This window comes from Haliotis rufescens, unplaced genomic scaffold (genome assembly GCF_023055435.1).
Source record: "Haliotis rufescens isolate VD_foot unplaced genomic scaffold, xgHalRufe1.0.p SCAF_9, whole genome shotgun sequence".
NCBI classification, from domain to species: domain Eukaryota; kingdom Metazoa; phylum Mollusca; class Gastropoda; order Lepetellida; family Haliotidae; genus Haliotis; species Haliotis rufescens.
This window is the reverse complement of record NW_025964383.1, coordinates 23,223,643-23,243,285: the sequence shown is the minus strand read 5'-3', so window position 1 is coordinate 23,243,285 and position 19,643 is coordinate 23,223,643. Positions and strand designations below refer to the sequence as shown.

The 19,643-nt window shown below is 40.1% G+C and overlaps 1 protein-coding gene across 3 annotated transcripts in view; it reads right to left on the bottom strand.

Moving 5' to 3' along the window:
• Positions 1-6,520: 6,520 nt before the first annotated feature.
• The window catches only part of LOC124126079, a 33,369-nt gene continuing 20,246 nt past the window's right edge, over positions 6,521-19,643 (bottom strand). For 2 of the 3 annotated variants that reach the window (XM_048391321.1, XM_048391323.1), the window contains 3 exons: positions 19,045-19,108; positions 18,507-18,560; positions 6,521-7,798 (listed from right to left, as the gene is read on the bottom strand). In XM_048391321.1, the coding sequence (XP_048247278.1) occupies positions 7,101-7,798; positions 18,507-18,560; positions 19,045-19,108 (816 nt within the window). In that variant the 3' untranslated portion in view covers positions 6,521-7,100. The remainder of the gene's footprint in view (positions 7,799-18,506; positions 18,561-19,044; positions 19,109-19,643) is intronic. The other variant, XM_048391322.1, reaches the window with a different exon arrangement.

Here is a 19,643-nt window from a genome sequence, read left to right as displayed (position 1 = left end):
GGCATTGGAAATCTGTTGCCACCTGTTGCTGCCTCATTCCCGCTCGGATCATTCCAATGGCTTCATGACGCTGTGCAGCTGTCAATCTTGGCATGATTTGCTTGTGATATGCTTGTGTCTGCGCCTGAGAAGTTTTGAATTTTTGAATGACCACAGATCATGCTTTCCAAAGTGACAGCGAATTTTGAGTTGCACATGCTGTGTACAGCTGCACAGGATGCACGTGCAGTAACACATTACATGTCCATAGGCCCCCATCAATGAGGTCATATCGCATGGCACGTGCATGAGCGTTTGAATGTCTCCAATAATTGCTGTGTTCAAATCTATATTTCACATATGGAAGGTGTGCCGTTATATCTATATTTTCTCCGTGCACAGTTTCCTTATGTGGCTAGTATCAGACGATAATCAAGAAAGCACTCCAGTGTACTACATACGATCATCAAGAAAGCTATCCAATATTCTACATATGATCATCAAGAAAGCTCTCCAATATTCTACATATGATCATCAAAAACCTCTCCAGTTTACTACATATGAACATCAGGGAACCTCTCCAGTGTGCTACATATGGTCATCAAGAAACCTCTCCAGTGTGCTACATATGGTCATCAAGAAACCTCTTCAGTGCACAGCATACGATCATCAATAAACCTCTTCAGTGTGCTACATATGGTCATCAAGAAACCTCTCCAGTGTACTGCATACGATCATCAATAAACCTCTTCAGTGTACCACATACGATCATCAAGAAACCTTCTCAGTGTACTACATACGATCATCAAGAAACCTCTTCAGTGTACTACATACGATCATCAAGAAAGCTCTCCAGTGTGCTGCATACGATCATCAAGAAAGCTCTTCAGTGTACTACATACGATCATCAAGAAAGCTCTCCAGTGTGCTGCATAATATCATCAAGAAAGCCCTTCAGTGTGCAGTATATGATCATCATGATACCTCTTCAGTATGCTACACATGTTTTTATGTGAATGCATTTTCAGTATAGGTAATACATTTATCACGAAAATGTCCTAACAAACCGATGTCTTAAAATGTATTGTCGCTTCAATGTTTTCTCCGTGTGTATTTTGAGCTGGTGACCTTATCTATCCTGGTCTATACTGTCTGTATTTGTAATAAGTCACAATAATATATTAAAATAAATGTGTTTTTCGCATGCAGCTCTATAATGACTGTTTTGTATATGAAGGTAGGTGAACACGTCAGAAACGAGAGTAACCACATAAAATCACACCCATAAATATATAAGGGTATATAAGGGTACATTGTTCAATGTCGTTTTGAGTGAATGAGTATTACTTTTACGTCCACTCTAACTTTGCGTTGACGCGCAGACGGGCGACTTAAATCTGCTTCACACAAACATGTGCCGACCACAGGAATCGAACCATCTCTCGTGCACATGGCCGACACCTTTTCCATTGAGCTCTCCCGCCGCGTGCGCCACTATTGCTTTAAAGTTCGTACACGACAAGCAATAATTTACTGGATTCCTGTCTAATATAAACGAGTAGACAAGTGAGGGACAATTTCTCGCCGATGCAGTGATTAGACAATAATTACAAGCTTCAAATATTAATATAATTACTGAAAGGTGATCATAATGTGCGATCTGCAACTGCTTATCTTGTCACTATCATAACGTACAACATATATATCTTTTAAATTCATACATCAGTATCCGTTCACATGTATAGCCTACTGGTCATGGACTGTGCCCAAATGGGCCAATAACAGTTTGCTCAAATACATTGGCGACAATTTTACTTGCTAACTTGCTGATGGGACCTATCTTGATTATGTTGAATGAATTTGCTCATAATATCTTCATTTTCTAAAGTACTGTATACACTTGCAACAACAACCACTTGATCTCAGTTGTAAATGAATAAGTTCTAAACTAAAATCGGCGCAGAATATTAATGGACCTCACCGTCAATGATACCGGCATTTCCGTTATATACTGAACCAAATTAATAACTTCACAATCCTAAAATTTTAACATTTGGACCAGTTATCATTGTGGACCCTTATTGTGTATTTAAACATTAATGGCCACGTATTGTCTTCAGATAACACCCGTTTTTGTGCAGGTGAATCGATCAAAATCATGTGCACAGCACTATAGTGGCAAAAGTGTTTTTTCACGTGCAACTGGTCACGTGACCATTATACCGCACGTGTTTTAAGCTATACTTGTTGGCAGTCATTAACAAAAAAAGAAAAACAAAAGAAAACAAAAGTCTTTACGGCCATTTGTCATGCCACGCCTTTCAAATGTGCAACGTGAACGTGCCATCGGCATGTTGCAGACGGGAACGTCCGTAGCTGAAGTCGCAAGGACGATGGGTTGTAGTCGACGGAATGTTTATGATTTACAGACGCGTCTACAGCAAACGGGTACCACCGCTGATCGCCCTCGGCAAGGTCGACCACGTGTGACGTCACATGCAGAGGATCGTCAGATTGTCTTACGTCACCTCCGTGACCGATTTTTGACGGCTACGTCAACCAGAAATGAACTGTTTAGGGGTAGACTGAGTGCGCAAACTGTTCGAAACCGTCTGAGAACTGCTCACCTTCAAGCACGAAGGCCATACTGCGGGCCGATTCTGACTCAATTACACAGACGTCAACGTCAATTGTGGGCACAGCGACACTTACGATGGACTTGGAATTGGAATCAAGTCGTCTTCAGTGATGAATCCCGATTTAACCTTCGATTTGCTGATGGTAGGGCGAGGGTGTGGAGGCGCCGTCATGAACGTTACGCCCAGTGTTGTGTACAGGAAGTTGACAGAATTCGAGGCGGATGTGTCATGGTGTGGGGTGCTTTCTGTGGCAATGCACGTTCCAGGCTTCTTGTCATCCGTGGCAACCTCAACGCTGCTGCTTACCGCGACCAGGTACTGGCACCAGAACTTCTGCCTTTTATGGCAGCACATGGACCCGGTTTGATCTTCCAACACAACAATGTCAGACCCCACACAGCAATTTTGACAAGAAATTTCCTTCAGAATGCGGGAGTCAACGTCATGGACTGGCCGTCAAGGTCTCCCGACCTTAATCCCATCGAACACGTCTGGGATGCTCTTGGCAGAAGTCTGTGCACTCTCCAGAACCAACCACAGAATTTGCAAGATCTTGGCACCATTTTGAAGCAACAATGGCGTCGTCTTCCCATTCATGTGTTCACAAGCATCACAAGGTCCATGCGGAGGCGTTGCGTGGCAGTTGTCAACGCACATGGTGGCCATACACGCTACTGAACTTGTGTGCCATCAGATTCTCGTGCTTGGGACTTATGATTTAAACTGTTGATGTTATTACCGAATACCGTAGGTGCTTGGAACAAATTATGGTTAGCACCGTTAATTAAAATCCTTCTTTGGACATTTATGATTAAAAACTACCTTCTCTGATACATTTGTCCGTTGTATATCATATATGGGATTACTTTAAAAAATGTGAAGTTTTTAATTTGACTCAATATATAAAACTCAGACTCCTAATATACAGAAAATAAAACCTTCAGGGAAAATTTGAATTATCCTTCATTAACTAAACAACAAACTGCATGAAATATTAGTTTAATGCTTTCAAGCTTCCATATTTCGAAAAAGATTTCGCACGTGAGAAGTAGGTAGCGGTGTAGAGCTTTCAACGTTTCTATCTTTCCCCAAAACGTTTGAAAAATGAATTGTCATGTGTTATATATGTTGAACCGCTCTACTAACTACAGCAAATGTCATTACAGTTTTAGTTTAGTTGATGAGTAATTGCCATAATATGGCTGCTGCGGGAATGAACGAATTCGAGAACCTCAAGTCTCAAGTCTTTATTTCAGTAGTTTAGGCCTCCGGCCCAGAGAACGTATTACAAGCATAGAAGGCATGAATAGCAATTATATGAAACATCACTCTTTACTCTTGGATACATAAAGCATCATTCAATACAACTATAGGGCACTACAAAGTTGTTCAAGTATCAAGTTCAAGTAACTTTCAGAAAAGCTTTCTTAACTGGTGTTCTACATAATTAGACAAAGCCACAGTTTCAAACATACTATTTTCAGTCAATATTTCAACACATATGTCCACATGTCTGGATGCTTAAGATGGCCAAAGCTTGTATCGCTGTTACAATGAACGTGTAGTAATAACATGCACTTCATCTTCCGTAACAAATGGAGATTTTCATTACAAAATTTAAAAATCCAGGCTTTGGGGTCTATTCCATCCCGCGATTTCTGCATCTGTATCTACACAGCTCAACTCTTAATCTTTTACTTGCAAAGATGAGTAGATTTCCTTTTCTCTGGTACAATAAAGGATTTAACCACTATAATTTCTTTATCAATCAGCAGGCAGGTTGTACCTCACTAGTCAGGTTTGTCACCTGCAATCATTCTTTAAGAGAAACAAGAATTAGAGCATATATTTTAAGTTTTGGTACTTTTGATAAAATGACACGACATGTACTTTGACTTTTCTGCTTGTTGTGCTTAGTGTATTTCTGGCCTTATACCATAAAAGGTTTCGTGCAAAACTTACACCCAAATACTTGTGAAACAATTTAAACCATCATATCTCATTATATTTTTGTCTGATTACACCACCTTTAAAAACCCATTAGTTTGGCCATGCCTAAATTAATTCTTAAACCATACAAATCTGATTATTCTAACTTTATCACCTACATTGGCAATGACATCAGCAATGAGGTAATGGTTTCAGCAAATTCATTCACAAATATGGATTACCGTCCTCATTAAGAAACAAAGTAAGCAGTAGAGGACTGATCCTGCACCCTTGCCTTGCGACCACTGTACATTCGAAGTAATCTGATATTGTAAAGCGATCTACCAACACACAAGATTGAATATCCGTATTAGTAAGATATACAGTTATAACATTTAACATTTATTTCAATTTATAGACCCTATATCTATTAAACAATGATTTCTTGTAAAAAAATCATTTGTTGTGAAAAAATGAAGAAACCACAACGGAATAATGATACTCATTCACACAATCTTAATATCAAGTCATAATCACAGGTGACAACAAACGCAGTATTTACATATTCATGTGTCTAAATATAGAATACAATCAACAGTAGGGGCGTGTTGATTGGAGCGACCGTGATGACTTCATCTGGATCGCAATCTCACGTAAGGGTAGTTCTCTACTTTAAATTTCCATAAATGCATAGAGGGACTTATTAAAAAAATGATATTGTAACATATATGGTCACATTATTGACTGTGTCTGCTCCAGAGAAATTGGTTGTTTTGATAAACGAACAAATGCATGTATATCATCGCAATGTAAACCATAACAATTGTTCGTCAATATCGATAGCATATGGCCATTACAGGAATTGCACATGTGGACTGCCTTTAATTGTAACAAAGTGAAATTAAAGTTCATAAATGTACATATTTTCTGTCTTTATGTGATGACTATAATAGGAACATGAATGTTAAAGCTGACATTTGTTATGGTCAAATACATATTTATGGTAAATCTACATAGATAACCATATAAACCAGATACAATAACAGATTGTATATACTCAATAGAGAAAGGTAAACAAATAAAGGCCACAATTTGGACTAATATGCCATAACACATTGCATATCAGAATATTAAAAATACATAACCATACATTTATTACACACATAAGTTGAGTAAGAGAAGGAAACGTGATATGTAACACATTTTTGTAATGGTTGAGACTTCACTGCATGTTGTCATGCCTTCAGTGGTCTATACAGGATGCATGATTGTTTGAAGCATTATAGACCCCTGAAGATCCGGGGTAGAATAGGTCTTCAACAACCCACGCTGGCCGCAAGAGGCGACTAACGGGATCGGGTTGTAAAGCTCAATGACTTAGTTGATGCATGTCATCGTATCCCAATTGCGTGGGTCGATGCTCATGACGTCAGTCACTGTATTGTCTGGTCCAGATTCGATTATTTACAGACCGCTGTCATACAGCTGCAAATTGCTGAGTGTGACAAACAAACAAACAAAACAACAAACACACAAATTAAAGCCTTATAGGTAAATCGTAAGAGATTCCATGGAATTATTTTTGCGTTTTCATGTTGCCATAAACCTGACGGACAACTGTTTCCTAACTGGCTGATAAAAGAATGTGCGGGGCTTGTGCTGCTTTATAGTCCTGAACAATGTGACGTATTTCGTTTCGTTGTCCACAGTTTCTTTTGTAAATTACTAAATGACCGGCCTGTGACGTTAATGTGTGTGTGTGTGTGTGTGTGTGTGTGCGTGCGTGCGTGCGTGCGTGCGTGCGTGCGTGTGTGTGTGTGTGTGTGTGTGTGTACGCATATTTTATCTCTAAATATTCATAGACACATGTTGACTCTGAACAATGAACAACAAGACCAAACTAATTCCGATGTTTTTCAATGTTTTCTCGAATGGATAACAAATAAAGTGAAAATTGAAAATTTGAAAAAAACTTTTTATCAATCTTTTAAAAGCATAACTTCCATCAGAGGTTTTTATGGTGTAACACAAGAGATTGTTATTTGAAACAACTTGTGTCAGTATTGTGTTCTCATTATTACATAGCCCGTCATTCATCGGAGAACAACAGAATGTGTCATATTTCAGCTGCTACAAAAATAATATGATCATGAAACTATGAATGTGTGGATTCAATACAGTTATTATACACAGACAAGTGAAGTGAAATAAAGAAAATTGCTAATTGAAACAACTTTTGTAAAACTGCACTTCACTCATTTTCACATCACATTAAATCTCAAAACATCACACAGTGTCTCATATTGGAAGTCACTACAGCAATACTGTCAACATACAGATACTCATGTGATAATTCTAAATCTCTTTATACACTGTACCACCCTCTCGTGCAGCAAAACATCACGTTTAGCAAACTTCGTTAGTTTTTGTAAACATGAAATATCAGACAAACCGGACACTTTTATGTCCGCTTCACTCAGTTCAGTTCTCGTCCTTGACACAGCAGATTCTACAACCTTGAATTACACTGCTAACTTCACACAGCGTGATGTCCTAAGTCAGCGCATCGTGAATCAGTGACTTCTTGGTGTCGGTGATGACGATGTCTTCCCCGCTGATCAGTTTCATGTTGATAGTGTAGTACTCTGGCCACGGATTAACACCAAACATGGGGTACAGGTCTTCCCTAAACCTCGCATCAAACTTGGCTAAAACAACGCCCCTGTTCAGGTCAATGAAGGCGAGTCTGCCCCTCCCCACATCCAGCACAACACCGTAGTGGAAGGTGGCCTGTGTGCCGGGAGTGCGGGACATGGTGTTCTGCTGACACTCGCTCCACTCCTCCTCGCGACACACCCTGGTACAGACACTCCCCTCGTGTCTGCCACAGCTCCCTACACTGACACACCAGAAGCCACACTGTAGTGAAGCCAACAACCCCCTGTCCAACTGTCCTGCCTCACTCACCCCCATCTCCATGAGAGGCCCCCACCACCACCACCGCTCTCCACATACCACCCTCACCCTGGTTAGTGTCTCCCAGTATCTGGGAGTACTGTATACCGGGGTGAGAGTGGGGTGGGATGGAGGAAGGGGGATGGGGGTGGAGGCACAGGTCCCCCAATAGTTCCGTAGCCTGCGACTGTTACCATGAGTCCGTGTGTCGGGCCAAGAGTTGACCAGCTCACCGTTTGTAGTTACGTGGCACCTGTCTGTGGTGGCTCGAGCGGCGTCCAGATGTAGTTTAGGACCTGGAAATATAGATGGTGTTTGTTGTGTGGCAAGTTTATTTACTGTAGAGACAAAGTCGGACATTTATTGTGAATCTCGTGAGATTATCTGTGAACAGCGCCCTAAATGTTCGACTGTGAGTTTCACTCACAGCGGAATAGATATACTGTAAAACTATTTGTATGTGAATTCTAAATGTATTTTATACAAAGTTACATGGTTTTATGATCAAATCAACACCATATAAAACAATTTTTGACAAACATTTGTTCCGCCCTGTTCCTGTTATATAGAAGTCAAACATCGAGGCTCTTTGTCAAAATATGCAGTAATATTTCCATAACTTCATGTTTAAATACCACTGTGTGAATTGTAAACTTCTCTTGTACAATAGAGAATACAATGAAACAGAAAACTACATCAAGTGGAGACATTTTGACATTTGTACAGACAACAGACATCACAGGAACAGGTAACTTCTACGTCCGCTTCAGTGACTTTCACAGTCACACCGTCAGTAGTATAAAAGTAATACCTTCGGCGCCTTCCGCGGAAGGCGCCCTATGAATCTTCATGAGCCTATTGTTATGCTAATAGACATGAGAACGGAGTCATTATGCATGCATGTTAAGAATGTCAAGAATGCGGCCTTTGTTAAGAATGTCAAGAAGGCGGCCTCTGTTAAAATGTCATGGTTGAAGAATTCTTTAGGAATCCCAGCTATGTGGAATGTAGTCGGGGTTGATATCTTCACATGAATAAACCAGAATGATTGAATGAATATTGTTTTACGCCGCATCAGCAATTTTCCAGCTATTCACGGCAAGAACCAGTTAAAAAATTCAAACATGTAATAATAAAGAACAATAATAAAAGTATGATATCAAAGATAATAAACCAGAACCAATCATTTTAAATGTTAATTATAGACATGATGCCAAAAGGTTATCTAACCAATCAGCTCACTTTTCCCTTTCAACAGCCAATGAGTTTAAAACTTATTTATAGATATAATGCATGCGTACATTCGTTTGTCCTTCCATTTTCAACTGTCGAGTTGAGTTGGGAAAACGTCTATGTGTGTGAACGTCTCATCATGGCAACACTGATAGCAGATAGGTTCGTATTGTTTTATTCCAAGTTCTCTCCATTTAGTCAACACTATGCTACTGCCATTCATATCGATGATAAGGAATGTAACTCTACTGAACAATATTACATGTATTGCAAAACAGTAACGTTTGAAGATTGGGACACAGCCGAGGAGATATTAAAATGTTCATCACCTGCAGAGCAGAAACGATTGGGTAAACGTGTGAGACAGTTTAACCAATTGAAGTGGGACAGAGTTAGCTGTGACGTAGTGCGAAAAGCATCTCTTGCAAAATATCACCAGTCTGTTTACTTAAAAGACATTCTGATCAACTCTTACCCTTGAATTCTAGTAGAGGCTAGTCCTTATGATAGGCGATGGGGTGTTGGACTATCTCTATATGACTCGAACATTGTATTTCCATCGAAATGGAAAGGAGAGAATTTATTAGGGAAAATATTAATGGAAGTCAGAGACATTATCATGTAAGAAAATATCTGTTGCATTGTACAGAAAGACCATTGAAAAGGCCACCTTTTACACGTGGAAATACATGTTGCGTGAAGCTGACCAGCTCAACGAAACAGTCATTGTGCAGTCATCCTAATGGTTTCAAGACAGAGACCAATCCGTGCAAGATGCGAAGATCAAGTTCCATGACAACGTGAAAGCAAGCAAACGGGTCATCGTCGAGAAAATCCGCCCACAGAAAGTTCTATTAGATGAAGTGGAAGCTGGCGATGTCATGCAGTGCCTTGAATCCTTGCTGACATTGTGTTATACACTTGAACACAGTAAAATCATCAAGCGTTTGTGTTCACACTTGTCGTGACTTGTCCGAACAAGATAAAGCCAATCAATATTTTAACTTGGCTTTATCTGAAGTCAATGATGATCATGTGATTTAAAACTGGTTAAAATCGATTCACGATGATTCGAATTTAAGTCCTAAGCCATCTTTTACTTTGTGTCAATACCAGTGCAAAGACTATCGAGATGTTTACTTCAAAACTCCCCTTTGGGTAACAGAGTTAAGAAAACGCGTTGTAAAAATGTTGCAATTAGAACGAGTGTTTATATGAATAAAATACGCTGTTTATCACGCTCTGATTGTTTTGTCCTCATTTCTTATCGTTCTTAATTATCGTTAGTTTATCTTTACAGGTATTTATGTAGAAACGAATACCGCTCTCTCACAGTTGAATCATGGCTACAGACACAGCACATTCCTCTATGGATAAGGTTTCAGAAATTATTTTTTTAACCGTCGTAATCCATTATTCAACCAATACCATTAATCATGTTCACTAAAAATATGAATAAAAAATAGTGCATTTTTATAAAAAATGTCTCTACTTTATTCACGCCGTGATATATTTCGTCATAAAAAGTCAGTCTTATTCTTATTTTCAATTTTAATTTTCAACTCTGCGATATATTTCGTCGTAAAAAGTCAGTCATATTCTTATTTTCAATCTTAATTTCCATCGCTTATATCGTGCCCTAAGTTTCCCATCTAAATCCTAAATCCGACCATACACGTTCTTCTTAAATTATATCCCGTTCACATCACATATTATTCACCGAACATATGATAAATGAAAGTAAGTATGTTGTAAAAGCTAGGTTGAAATGAAACATCCCAAGTTCTTATTAAGGATACATGAACAGTTTCAGAATTGTGTTATCTTCCGTGCAGCATGTATCGGCTTTAAGACTTTTTACCCACCTCAACCCTATACTGTGATATACCACTGGTCTTATAGAAATAACCGTCCCCCTTTATGGTTACCCATGTTTAAGTTACAGTGTCCCGTTTAGAGATAATACGTCAGTATGTACTCTGAAAATAATGCTTACCTCATCCGATATCCGGCTGTATGAATGGGCGGGACACGCGTTGTACTGATTGACCTAGATGGATACATTACCTCAGGCATTGCTAAACCGTGTGTGAATACAGGCTGCCGCTTTGGGAGACGATGTTGGTCACCCGTGTCGAACAAATGTTTTATCATTTTGAAAATGGTATTCATTAAATGAATTGGAATGTCGCTCTGAATAGTTTATCCAAAATTCCAACTTTCTCTTCATGTTGAATGGCTGAGCGAATTGCTGATGCGGCGTAAAACAATATTCATTCATTCATTCTGGTTTATTCATGTGAAGATATCAACCCCGACTACATTCCACATAGCTGGGATTCCTAAAGAATTCTTCAACCATGACATTTTAACAAAGGCCGCCTTCTTGACATTCTTAACAAAGGCAGCATTCTTGACATTCTTAACATGCATGCACAATGACTCCGTTCTCATTGTGACGTCATGCATGTCTATTGTGCATAACAATAGGCTCATGAATATTCATAGGGCGCCTTTTACACTCGCTGGGCGGGGAGGCTGTCTTGTCTACTGGAGGGATGTATGTTATAACTATACGTGTGGGAATTCTAAATGTTTATTACACATAATTACAATGATTGATAAATGAATAAACACCAAAATAATATATCTTTTACATTTGATATCAACTTTGTTTTGTCTATCTATTTACACTGATGTGTGAAAAAACTTACACCGACACAGTTCGATTGTAAAATAATACATCATATTCATATTGCCTCACTTAATCTATCTCTGAGTTGATATTTCATTCAAAATCCTTCTTCAATCGTGCTGTTTGTAATCATATTTTTTTAAAGAAAGTAGCGTCTGAGCGAGCATTGCACAGCATCCAACTCATTCGTACCATCACCGATGTAATGTTTTGTCACTCTCCTCTGATGTGCTTCACATATCAACTTTTTCATATACATTTACTGACTGAGAGACATAACAATAATAATATGAAAGTTGTATATGGTGTGTTTTAAATAAAATTTATTTCCGCACAATTATTTTATTACCTTCTCTATCATAGTGTAGCTCATTACTGCTGCATCAACGCAGACATATAGTTTGCTATACATGCAATTAAAAAGCAGGTGAGAGATCTATTTTTGTGTTATTCAGGATTCAAGAAACCTAAAGTTCAGATTACGCACAAATAGCACTTCGTTAGTGATTTGCACATACTGATGTAATTTATTAAATCTTGTTATAATGTAACTCATTGTTTTCAAATTATGTTGAATGAAGACAAATCTTAGACGATTATGCAGTGTATTATGTCTACATACTTATATCATAAATACCCTGGACTCATACGTCAATATAGCTTCTTACAGAGGACGAATTGAAATACGCGACTTCAAGACTGACGACGTGCAATCAAATTACAGTCGAGCGAGAAGAGGAGTTATGATAACACAGATAACGGAACTTTGGCAGCTAATAGTTGCAATGTATTCATCGTAATTGAATGACGATATAATACACTGGATGGTCGAAGATGAGTTCATGGTAGAATAATACTTTTTTTTTATAATAGTGGGTGAGTGAGTGAGTGAGTATGGTTTTACGCCGCCTTTAGCAATATTCCGGCAATATCACGGCGGGGGACACCAGAAATGGGCTTCACACATTGCACCCAAGTTGGGAATCGAACCTGGGTCTTCGGCGTGACAAGCTAACGCCTTAACCACTAGGCTACCCGATCCGACCGCCCCTTATTTGATAATAACTCATATTGTCTGGTAGCATGACATAAACACGCATACACGAGCCAAGAACTTTAACTCTTAATTCCGATACTAAACTGTATGAAAATGTATCTAGCGTCTTTTTGATATATAGTTTAACATACTTTTAATGTGTTCCTCATCATAGTATGGTTCATAAATGTGTTGTAAAACCAGATGAGGTGTAATGAACGATTCAAGAAAATTAGATCTAACGTAGATTTCATCTTAGAGTTCGGATTACGCGCAAATGGCATTTCGTGTATGATTACGTGTACCAATCAGTTCTTATAAAACGTAAATATAGACATAATAGATCTAAATCCTTTGCAAAGTATGTTCATTTCTGACCTTTTGTCACTAAATATACATATAAATGCATTTTCAAGTTTCCTCTGTGCGGGACAATGAAACCAGAGTTTTCATGAGAATAACTAAATGCCAATGATTGTCATTGACCCTATGATGAACACGAAATAAAGACTCAAGGTGTATAACAGCCAACGTCTCGCACAGCTGTCATTTTGTGCCACAAATAAATTTTATCACGTTCTCTACTCTCTACTTGAATCAATCGCCGCAAACGCAGCCCTTTTCTTGCTTTGCAATAAATGAGAAAGTGCGCACACATGTTTCATGATATCACTACCTTTTGTGCTTTGATTAACTCATTAATGTCTATCAATGTGATTTGAGATTATAAATACACGTAGATGTCAAGGGGAATTGTTGTAATCATACTTGAACATATACAGCGGTCACTAGATTCCACTGTCTGGTAAAACCAGCTGGACAAAGCTTTCCGCGTATGTACCTCGGGCAAATATTTTCACTCCGTTTGTATTCACAAACCCGGAAGTGTGACGTTATTCACATTTGCAGAACAGAGGTGCTCGTGTTAGTCCGCCTGTGTTATTTTAGGAGAGAGGGAGAGGGAACTCACATGCAACCACGTACAATATTACCGAGTATATGCAGTGAAACCACGTGAAACATTACCCAGTGTATTCAGTAAACCAAGGTGTAATTAAAACGGCACCTAGTGTATGCAATGAACACATGTGAAACCACCTGAAACATAATCGGGTGCACGCAATAAATTGAAACATTACGGAGTATATTCAGTGAACCCCAGTGCAACAAAACTTAAACGTTACCCAGTGTATTCAGTGAACCCCAGTGCAACCAAATTTAAACATTACCCAGTATATTCAGTGAACCTGTGTGCGACCACCTGACACACTATTGAGTGTATTTAGTGAACCCGTGTGCAACCACCTGAAACATTGCCACAACCACCTGAACCCGTGTGCGACCACCTGAAACATTACTGAGTGTATTCAGTGAACCCGTGTGTAATCACCTCAAATACCACCCAGTGTATTTCACCTGAAACATTACTGAGTGTAATCAGTGAACCCGTGTACAACCATCCGAAACGTTACTGACTGTATTCAGACAACCCGTGTGCCACCACCTGAAACATTAGTGAGTGTATTCAGTGAACGTGCGTGCAACCACCTGAAAAATAACCGAGTGTATTCAGAAAACCAGTGTGCAACCACCTTAATTATTACCAAGTGTATGCAGTAAGCCAGTGTGCGACCACCTGAAACGTTACCGATTGTATTCAGTTAAACCGTTTGCAACAACCTGAAACATAACCGCATATATTCAGTGGACCCGTGTGCAACCACCTGAAACATTAACGAGTGTATTTAGTGAACCCGTGTGGACCACCTGATTCATTACCGAGTGTATTCAGTGAACCTGTGTGCGACCACCTTAAACATTAACGAGTGTATTAAGTGAACCCGTGTGCAAATACCCGAAACATTACCGAGTGTATTCAGTGAACGCGTTTGAAAACAAATGAAACATTATCAAGTGTATCGAGTGAACCCGTGTGTAGACAATGACACCTTGCCGATTATATTCAGTGAACCCGTGAGCAACCATCTGAAACATTACCGGGTGTATTCAGTGAATCCGTGAGCAACCACCTGAAACATTACCGCGTGTATTCAGTGATCCTATGCGAAACCACATCAAACATTACTGAGTGTATTCAGTGAACCCGTGTACAACCACCTAAAACATTACCGAGTGTATTCATTTAACCTATGTGCAACCACCTGAAACATTACCGAGTGTTTTCAGTGAACCTATGTGTAACCACCTATAGCATTGCCGAGTTTATCCAGTGAACCCGTGTGCAACCACCTGAAACATTGCCAAATGTATTTCAGTGAACCCGTGCGCAGTCACTTGAAAAATTACCGAGTGTTTTCAGTGAACGCGTGTGCTACCACCTGAAACATTACCGAGTGTATTCAGTGAACCCATGTGCAAGTACCTGAAACATTACCAAGTGTTTTAAGTGAACCTGTGTGCAGCCTAATGAAACATTACTGAGTGTCTTCAGTGAACCTGTGTGCTACCACCTGAAACGTTACCGCGTGCAATCATTGAACCTGTAAGCATCCAAATCAAACACTACCGAGTGTATTCAGTGAACCCGTATGCAACCACATAAAACATTACCGAGTGTATTCATTTAACCTATGTGCAACCACCTGAAACATTGCCGAGTGTATTTCAGCGAACCTGTGTGCAGTCATTTGAAAAATTGCCGAGTGTTTTCAGTTAACGTGTGTGCTACCACCTGAAATATTACCGAGTGTATTCAGTGAACCTATGTGTAACCACCTATAACATTGCCGAGTTTATCCAGTGAACCCGTATGCAACCACCTGAAACATTGCCAAATGTATTTCAGTGAACCCGTGCGCAGTCACTTGAAACATTACCGAGTGTTTTCGGTGAACGTGTGTGCTACCACCTGAAACATTACCGAGTGTATTCAGTGAACCCGTGTGCAAGTACCTGAAACATTTTCGAGTGTTTTCAGTGAACCCGTGTACAACCACCTAAAACATTACCGAGTGTATTCATTGAACCTAAGTGCAACCACCTGAAACATTGCGAGTGTATTTCAGTGAACCCGTGTGCAGTCACTTGAAAAATTACCGAGTGCTTTCAGTGAACGTGTGTACTACCACCTGAAACATTATCGGGTCTATTCATTGAACACGTGTGCAGTCACTTGAAACATTACCGTGAACCCGTGTGCAACCACCTTAAAAATGGCCAAGAATATTAAGTCAAGCCGTGCGCAATCAATTGAGACATTACCAAGTGTATTCGGTGAACCCTTGTCGAACCACCTTAAACATTACTGAGTGTATTCAGTGAACCCATGTGGTACCAAATGAAACATTTTTAGTGTACCACGTGAACCCATGTGCAACCATCTGAAACATTACCAAGTGTTTTAAGTGAACCTGTGTGCAGCCTAATGAAACATTACTGAGTGTCTTCAGTGAACCTGTGTGCTACCACCTGAAACGTTACCGCGTGTAGTCATTGAACCTGTAAGCAGCCAAATGAAACATTATCAAGTGTCTTCATGGAACCCGTGAACAGTCACTTGAAGCATTACCGAGTGTATTCAGTGAATTTGTGTGCTACCAACTAAAACATTATTGAGTGTCTTTAGTGAACCCTTGTGCAGTCACTTGAAGCATTACCGTTTGTATTCAGTGAACCCGTGTGCAACAACATGAAACACTCCCAAGAATATTCAGTCAAGCTGTGCGCAATCAACTGAGACATTACCGAGTGTATTCGGTGAACCCTTGTGTAACCATTTAAAAAACAACCGCGTGTATTCAGTGAACATGTGTGGAACCACCTGAAACTTTGCCTAGTGTATTCAGTGAACATGTGTTCAACCACCTGAAACATTACCGTGTGTATTCAGTGAACCAGTGTGCTACCACGTTAAACATTGCCGAGTCTATTCAGTGAATTCGTGTGCTACCAACTGAAACATTACCGCGTGTACTCAGTGAACCCGTGTGCTACCACATGAAACACTACCAAGAATATTCAGTCAAGCCGTGCGCAATCAATTGAGACATATCCGAGTGTATTTTGTGAAACCTTGTGCAATCACTTAAAACATTACCGAGTGTATTCAGTGAACCAGTATGCTAACATCTGAAACATTGCCGAGTGTATTCAGTGCACCCGTGTGTAACCATCTGAAACATTACTGAATGTATTCAGTGTACCCGTGTGCTACCACCTGAAACATTACTGTGTGTATTCAGTGAATCTGTATGAAAACAACCTGAAACATTATCGAGTGTATTCAGTGAACCCGTGTTCTACCACCTGAAACATTACTGTGTGTATTCAGTGAATCTGTGTGAAACCAGCTGAAACATTATCGAGTGTATTCAGTGAACCTGTGGGCGGTCACTTGAAACATTGCCGAGTGTATTCAGTGAACACGTCTGCTACTACCTGAAACATTGCCGAGTGTATTCAGTGAACCCGTGTGTAGCCACCTGAAACATTACTGAGTGTATTCAGTGAACCCGTGTGCTACCACATGAAACATTACTGTGTGTATTCAGTGAATCTGTGTGAAACCAGCTGAAACATTACAAAGAGTATCAGGGAACCCATGTGCAACCAGCTGAAACATTACCGAGTGTATTCACTGAACCCGTGTGTAGGCAAATGAAACATTCTCTAGTGTATCCAGTGAACCCGTGTTCAACCATCTGAAACATGGCCGAAAATTTCCAGTGAACCCGAGTGAAGTCGGGAATTTTGGGAGCTTCTACCCGGCTGGTCTGTATGGCTGTGGCTGTGGTCTGGACAGATGGCTGTCCCCCAATGCGGCCTCTTGGCCTTGACTTCTTAGCCAATACTGTCTGCTTCTTTTTAAGCATCTCTTGAGATATAGCGGAGAGGCGGGACTCAAACATCGACTCCATCATCCCTTTCTCCTGGTTGAAGTGCTGTTCCAACATGTTCATAGAGAACGCAGAAGTAGATTCATTTGCCGGAGTAGGTAGAGACACTGTGATAGGGTCAGTGGCTAGGTCTATAGCCGCAATGAGTTGACTGACTAACGGTCACGCAATACCATAAGCTTACTGGGACCCTCGGCCGTGGTTCACTGAATCAATGGTACTTGTATAGGATCAGGCAAATGTTCTTAGGATCTGATTGATAAACCGACTAGCTTCGTCGCGTTTGCGCTTGTACTAGTCCGGATTGTAGTGCTAGCTCACTGAGATACCATGCCGCAGTTTGACATGAATACCCCATTCAGACACAGTATACTGCCCCCCGAGCCGACCAGTCCTTATTTTAGCCTCTTAATGTCGGACGCCAGACAGGATAACAACAAGTACGCGGCCAGGGATCGAACCCCGGACCTTCGCAGGGATACGCGGAAATAACTTAAGTTTTTCAAAATTGTAAGGGATAGTAGCTTCAAGTAATATTTGTATGAGGAGATTGAACGAATTACATTACAACCGGTAGTGAAGTGTGACTGTAAATGCTATGGCTACCGACGATCTTGTTAAGAGGTATGACAGGAAATTTCAAAATTGACGTTTTTGGATCAGTGGTGCATACTACCCCTACGATTTGTCAAACATTCATTCACTCGACAAGGCATATCGCGTATGAGTATCCAAATGCCGACTTGAGGGAGTCCGGCCCACTGCTCTAGCCCCTAGACGCTCCGCGCCTTGCAGACACCGCACCGCTAGTTCATACACAAACATTACTTGGTATTAACATTTATAGTTCTGAATCATGATCTCCTACTTTTCTAAAGAGTATATATACCGACTTGCCCAGTATCAAGAATTCCCTCACTAAATACACCACTACATACCTCACTCGTAATAAGTCCAATGATTTTGTTCTCTCATTTCATTTCAATGAACAAATTTCTCATTCAAGAAAGAATGTCCAAAGTGATATGTTTCTATGAAATGATGGATGCATTACATACAAAAGTATTGAAACTCTGTTATCACATAGTTGTAGTTGTAGCCCTATTAAATAAAAATAATTCCTGCTAATGTTTGTGAATGAATACATTTGAGGTTTGTATCGTATGGGACTTAAGTTAACTTACACAAAACAGGAAGCCATGAACTGATATCTCCCACATAGTGGAGGGCAGAACCATCTGAAATGACCATGGGAACGTCATACGTTATATTCACACATCCTTGCAAACACATGCAGTTTAGACATTTAAGTATGATAAAGGTGCAGCATATCCCATTCCGTACCTCAGACAAAAGATGTCAAGACAACATTGCCCTCGTACACACTGTGTACAATACAGAGGACCATTCTTTATCAATATTAGAAACCGACGATTTGATGTTCTGAAAAAACATTATTGCAAGGTTCATATCCGGAAATAATAAAATATATCTGGTTTTGTAGATGCACCTGAACCCCTTCCCTCCCGAATCTCAAATGGTCGGTCCCTTATGTAATTATATAGCATTTTTAGCATTTATAGAGGTATGGTACCAAAGCACCGGCAATTAATTACTATGGCTGTGCTAACATCATAAGAAATTGTTTCTGTATTTTAGTATTCAAATGCATTGTCAACTTTTACAAAATATTCTCCAATGATCTCCTAAGAATATACCAACCTTGCTTCACAGAGAGAATACTGTCTTGATAATAGGTCATGGCTGCCTTGTCGTCTGCAATCATCTGTATGATCAAGGAAAGTTACATGTAGTTTATCATAAGCATTATAACATCCTTAGAAACTATGGTAACAGGCCTTACAGGGTGTAACAGGCCTTACAGGGTGTAACAGGCCTTGCAGGATGTAATAGGCCTTGTAGGATGTAACAGGCCTTACAGGGTGTAACAGGCCTTACAGCTAGGGTGTAACAGGCCTTACAGGGTGTAACAGGCCTTACAGGATGTAACAGGCCTTACAGGGTGTAACAGGCCTTACAGGATGTAACAGGCCTTGCAGGATGTAATATGCCTTACAGGGTGTAACAGGCCTTACAGCTAGGGTGTAACAGGCCTTACAGGGTGTAACAGGCCTTACAGGATGTAACAGGCCTTACAGGGTGTAACAGGCCTTACAGGATGTAACGGGCCTTGCAGGATGTAATATGCCTTACATGATGTAACAGAATTTGCAAGATGTAACCGGCCTTACAGGATGTAACAGGCCTTACAGGGTGTAACAGGCCTTACAGGGTGTAACAGGCCTTACAGGGTGTAACAG